This window comes from Etheostoma cragini, chromosome 9 (genome assembly GCF_013103735.1).
Source record: "Etheostoma cragini isolate CJK2018 chromosome 9, CSU_Ecrag_1.0, whole genome shotgun sequence".
Lineage (NCBI taxonomy): Eukaryota > Metazoa > Chordata > Actinopteri > Perciformes > Percidae > Etheostoma > Etheostoma cragini.
In genome coordinates, this window is record NC_048415.1 from 15047555 (window position 1) to 15052542 (window position 4988).

General features: G+C 39.8%; 1 protein-coding gene across 1 annotated transcript in view; it reads left to right on the forward strand.

The window, feature by feature from the left end:
* The window catches only part of calr (calreticulin), a 6493-nt gene that overhangs the window by 481 nt on the left and 1024 nt on the right, over positions 1 to 4988 (forward strand). Inside the window, exons 2-9 of the mRNA XM_034882672.1 lie at positions 243 to 344; positions 916 to 1119; positions 1815 to 1909; positions 2164 to 2373; positions 2569 to 2682; positions 3090 to 3233; positions 3878 to 3970; positions 4645 to 4988. The exon at positions 4645 to 4988 is cut by the window's right edge and continues 1024 nt beyond it. Of these exons, the coding sequence (XP_034738563.1) occupies positions 243 to 344; positions 916 to 1119; positions 1815 to 1909; positions 2164 to 2373; positions 2569 to 2682; positions 3090 to 3233; positions 3878 to 3970; positions 4645 to 4884 (1202 nt within the window). The 3' untranslated portion in view covers positions 4885 to 4988. The remainder of the gene's footprint in view (positions 1 to 242; positions 345 to 915; positions 1120 to 1814; positions 1910 to 2163; positions 2374 to 2568; positions 2683 to 3089; positions 3234 to 3877; positions 3971 to 4644) is intronic.

A 4988-nucleotide genomic window follows, 5' to 3' on the forward strand; every position in this document is an offset into this window, starting at 1 on the left:
CCCCCCCCCCCCCCCTCCTGCACAGCTCTCCCCTGGTCATTCAGTGTTGCCCTTATCTAGAGGTCTTGTTTTATCACCAGCCTCATAACAAAATATCTTAAATACCTCGTAGATAGTGAAGGCGGTCACCTTAACCATGCTCCTAACACCTTCCCACTGCACCGATGCATCATGGATCAGCAGCTTGTTTGAGTGTGTTCACAGTGACTGCCGTGCAGCTGAACCTACACTTGTTTGTGCAGATGCCTGGAAGAGTCGCTGGGTGGAATCCAAGCACAAGTCAGACTACGGAAACTTGGTCCTGAGTGCAGGAAAGTTCTATGGAGATGCAGAGAAAGACAAAGGTAAGTTGAAAGGTTAAATTGTATTCACCCACTCTGGATATGTGCAAGATGGTTAACTCCCACATTGTTTTGGGTGTTTAATAGAATAAGGGTGTGGATCCTTGGATCCCTTATTTTCCAGGTCTGTGTTGAGGAGATTTGACTGAGACTTAATTATATGGTGCTTGCTTGCGATTTATTTAAGTTTTGGCTGTGGTATTTAAAAGAACCATTTCTCCTACCAGAAGTTACATGGTGTTATTGAAGTAAATTTTAGAAGTAAAGTCCAAATCTACACACATGACTCTAAATTAGATGTATGCCCCGTGAAATCATCGTGGGTGGTGTCAGAGAGTCTCAGAGTTGTTTCCATTATTCACTCTCTGTGGATCCGCTCCAGGATTTGTCTTTACATGACATCATTACAACAGGCTCTCTCTCTGCTGTACAACTTGAGAAGATACTTGTTAAAATTCACACATTTAAACTAATCTGATCAATTTAATAGACACCACGTGAATACAGGATACTTAGTGTTGGAGCTTCACTTAATACAGATACATTGCAGTGACAAAATTTATTTTCGCAACAGGTCTGCAGACGAGCCAGGACGCCCGCTTCTACGCCTTGTCATCGCGTTTTGATGACTTCAGCAACCAGGGCCAGCCTCTGGTTATCCAGTTCACTGTGAAACATGAGCAGAGCATCGACTGTGGCGGAGGCTACATTAAACTGTTCCCCTCTGGCCTCAACCAGGAGGACATGCACGGAGACTCTGTCTACAACATCATGTTCGGTGAGTGTGTTTCATTAGGGTTGGGTGGTAAAACGGTATACACACAGAGAGAGAGAGAGAGAGAGAGAGAGGGAGGGAGAGAGAGAGAGATCACAACTTCTGCAGTTTGGCAGCATTTGGGGTTCCACCCTAATGAGAAGGGAGAGATGTTTCAGTACTAGTGTTTGGTATTCAGTTTCTGAAGAGTGTAGGCACAAGCCAACAGTTTGGTGATGCCGTCTGAGCCTTACGTCATGATCTTTAATTAGTCACGGTAATACCGCGGTAATATAGCGAGGAGGTTTGACGATATTAAAAAATGCATACCGCCCAACTCAACATTCATTTTCATTTCTTTGTTGTTGTTTTTTCTTTTGTTTGTAAGAACAGCACACATTCATTAACATTTCTGTAAATGTGCCAGTGTTAGCCAGCCAGCTAATTTTCAACTGTAGTCCTTTGGCCAGATGTTAATAGAACCATCAATTTACTTGGTCAGTTGTTCCCAGATGTCAAGTCAGCCAATGCACAGTGCATATAGTTTCAGCTGTGGGCCAAAGGACTTTGTCTCTCAGGTGTATTCTTACAGTGATGAGTGTACAAGTCATTACAGTGTCTTTCATTTTTTTGATTTTATATGTTCCGTATCTTTTGCGCCCTTGTTTCTAATGTTAACTTTTATCATTTTTCTTTCCTTTTTTGGTTTGCTTGTTCAGGTCCTGATATTTGTGGCCCTGGCACAAAGAAGGTTCATGTCATATTCAACTACAAAGGCAAGAACCACCTGATTAACAAGGACATCCGATGCAAGGTGAGATATCAGTAAATGGTTCTTGTTTTTTATTTACTTAGGAAATGGCAAGTCTTTTTCTAATTCTCGTTGGTCCCAAAGTGTGTTCCAAAACATCAGCATTTTGTAATAACAACATTGCTATTGTTCTTCTCACCATAAAACCAAACCAGCGAGGACGTGTTGAAAGGGGAACGTGTTTTGCATTTTAAACAAATCACTTATGAATATCATGCAATTAAAATAGCTGCTGACAATTCTTTTATTCCTTGCAGGACGATGAGTACTCCCACTTGTACACACTGATAGTCAACCCTGACAACACTTATGAGGTCAAGATCGACAATAAGAAGGTTGAGTCTGGCAATCTGGAGGATGACTGGGACTTCCTGCCTCCCAAAAAGATTAAGGACCCTGAAGCCAAAAAGCCAGAGGACTGGGATGACAGGGAGAAGATATCCGACCCCGATGATAATAAACCAGAGGTCGGTCTGCTCGAGCCTCTAAAAATCTTTTGTCCATATTTTGTAATAATCATTATGGGGCCATTTTTCTTCTACTGATATATGATTCTTTGTTTGCTTATAAGACAGCATTCATTTAATTTGTATGAAACCCATGTCTTTGATATACTGTACCTTCGTGAAGTCACGTCTTCTAAACCTGCATCTCTTTGGTAGGACTGGGACAAGCCTGAGAACATCCCAGATCCTGATGCTAAAAAGCCAGATGACTGGGATGAAGAGATGGACGGAGAGTGGGAGCCTCCTATGGTCGCTAACCCTGATTACAAGGTAACAACAAATAATTATAACAATTAATATACAATGTCTAGTCAATAGGCTACACTATTACTGTGTTGGAAAGAATTCCCCCTTTGCTACTTAGTATTTTACATTAATGTCATTTTGTTCGAGTGTTTAAATAAGGTAGTGATTTTGGACACAGCCTGTTTCAACACGAGTGAAGCTTGGGTTGTAATTGTGCTAAAAATATTTACTTTAATTACTTGAAATATGTCCAATAGAGCTGCAAAGATTAAGCTATTAGTTGTCAACTATTAAATTAGTCAATTTCATGTTTTTATTTGAGTCATATTTTATGACCAAATAAAGCTTTTATTTATTCCAGATAAATCAGTAGATTTATTTAGCTTTTTAAAATTCCTCTGACATTAACTACACTGTCTTGGTATTGATAGGGTGAGTGGAAACCCAGAGAGATCAACAATCCTGCCTACAAGGGCATGTGGATCCACCCTGAGATTGACAACCCGGAGTACACAGCCGACTCTGAGATCTATAAATACGACAGCTTTGGTGTGCTTGGACTCGATTTGTGGCAGGTAAGAAGATACTGTCGCTGACTGATTAATAAAGAGTGAATTTGCTGAAATCAACAATAAACTAGCATGTGATTTTGTACTTTTTTTTTTTAAATATCTGCTTAAGAATAGGAACATTTTACTTTCTCTTTTCAAATTCAAATGTGGGATTATATCTTTGAGATGCTGAAGAGATAGAGGAAAGATGTTTAAAACATGTAGCTTTTCTTTAGTTGGATTTGGTTGCATTAAGTACTGACAGTTAGAGTTGGGCAATACATCAATATGATATTGATATTGTTTTATGAGACTAGATATCATCTTAGATTTTGGATATCGTAATATCGTGATATGACATAAGTGTTGTCTTTTACTGGTTTTAAAGGCTGCATTACAGTAAAATAATGTACTTTACTGAACTTACCAGACTGTTCTAGTTGTTCTATTATTTGCCTTTTCCCCACTTAGACATTATGTTACTGAGACATTACTGATGATTATTTATCTAAAATCTACGTGTGAAGCTGTTTTGTTAAAGCAACAATTGTCAACCCTAGAATACCGCCTCGGTACCGAGGTATTTGGTCAAGAATATCGTGATATGTGATTTTTCTCCCTATAGCCAAGCCGTACTGACAGTAACATGTTGACTTCTTTTTATGTAGGTCAAGTCTGGTACCATCTTTGATAACTTCCTCATCACCAACGACCCAAACCTGGCAGAGGAAGTTGGCAACGACACATGGGGTAAAACTAAGGTAACGTTTATCTTTAAGCATGTATCCTGCTTATGCATTTGAGTATTTTGTGGCGTGTATATGCAGTGGCCTGAGAAAGTTTACACACCCATGCTAAAGTTGTGACATCATCACATACCCTTCACAATACCTAGAGACAGGCGTGGTTTTATTTCAGTTAGCTTAATAGCTGGTTTAATTTGCATTGAAAGCTGATCTTATGGAAAGTTCCCAATGCCTATCTCTAGGTGTGGTGAAGGGTGTGTGATGATGTTGGGTTATTTTAATTCCAATGGCCAAGGGAACTTTATCAGGATGCATAGTATTCTGGATCCATGAAATAACTGGCCTTCAAAAATAAAAAATGTGCCTACCTCTATGGGAATTTAACATAAGGGTGTGTATGCTTATCCTCCTGTATTTTAAGAAAGAACAATTATTTATTTACAATACATAAGTCATTCACAAAAACAATTGTCCTTTAAAAGGTTGGATTTTCCTAACATTTTTTACTTGAGGCATTAGGATCAACTTTCACTTTTTTTTTCTTTTTTTTTTAATCAACTTTAGCACAGGTGTGTAAACTTTCTCAAGCCACTATATACCCTAATTTAATTGCTTGGATTGTAGACAGCCACTGTTAGAAAATGATATATTTATCACTTTTTTGTTGTCTTCATGCGCATCCTCATCAGGATGCGGAGAAGAAGATGAAGGAAAGCCAAGAGGAGGAGGAGAGAAAGAAACGGGAGGAAGATGATCAGCAGAGGAAAGACGAGGCAAAGGAGGAAGATGAGGAGGATGAGGAGGAGAAAGATGAAGACCAAGATGAGGAGGACGATGAAGAAGAAGAAGAAGAGGAGGAGGGGGAAGAGCAGGAGGAGGAAGAAGAGGACGATGATGGCACAGACTCTAAACTCAAGGATGAGTTGTAAACTCAATACACGGACTGACTGTCTGTGTCAATGAGCCAGTGGAGTAGGCTGGACACTAATGAGGTGATAGACCCTCATGACTGACAACCTGGGGGGGGGGGGGG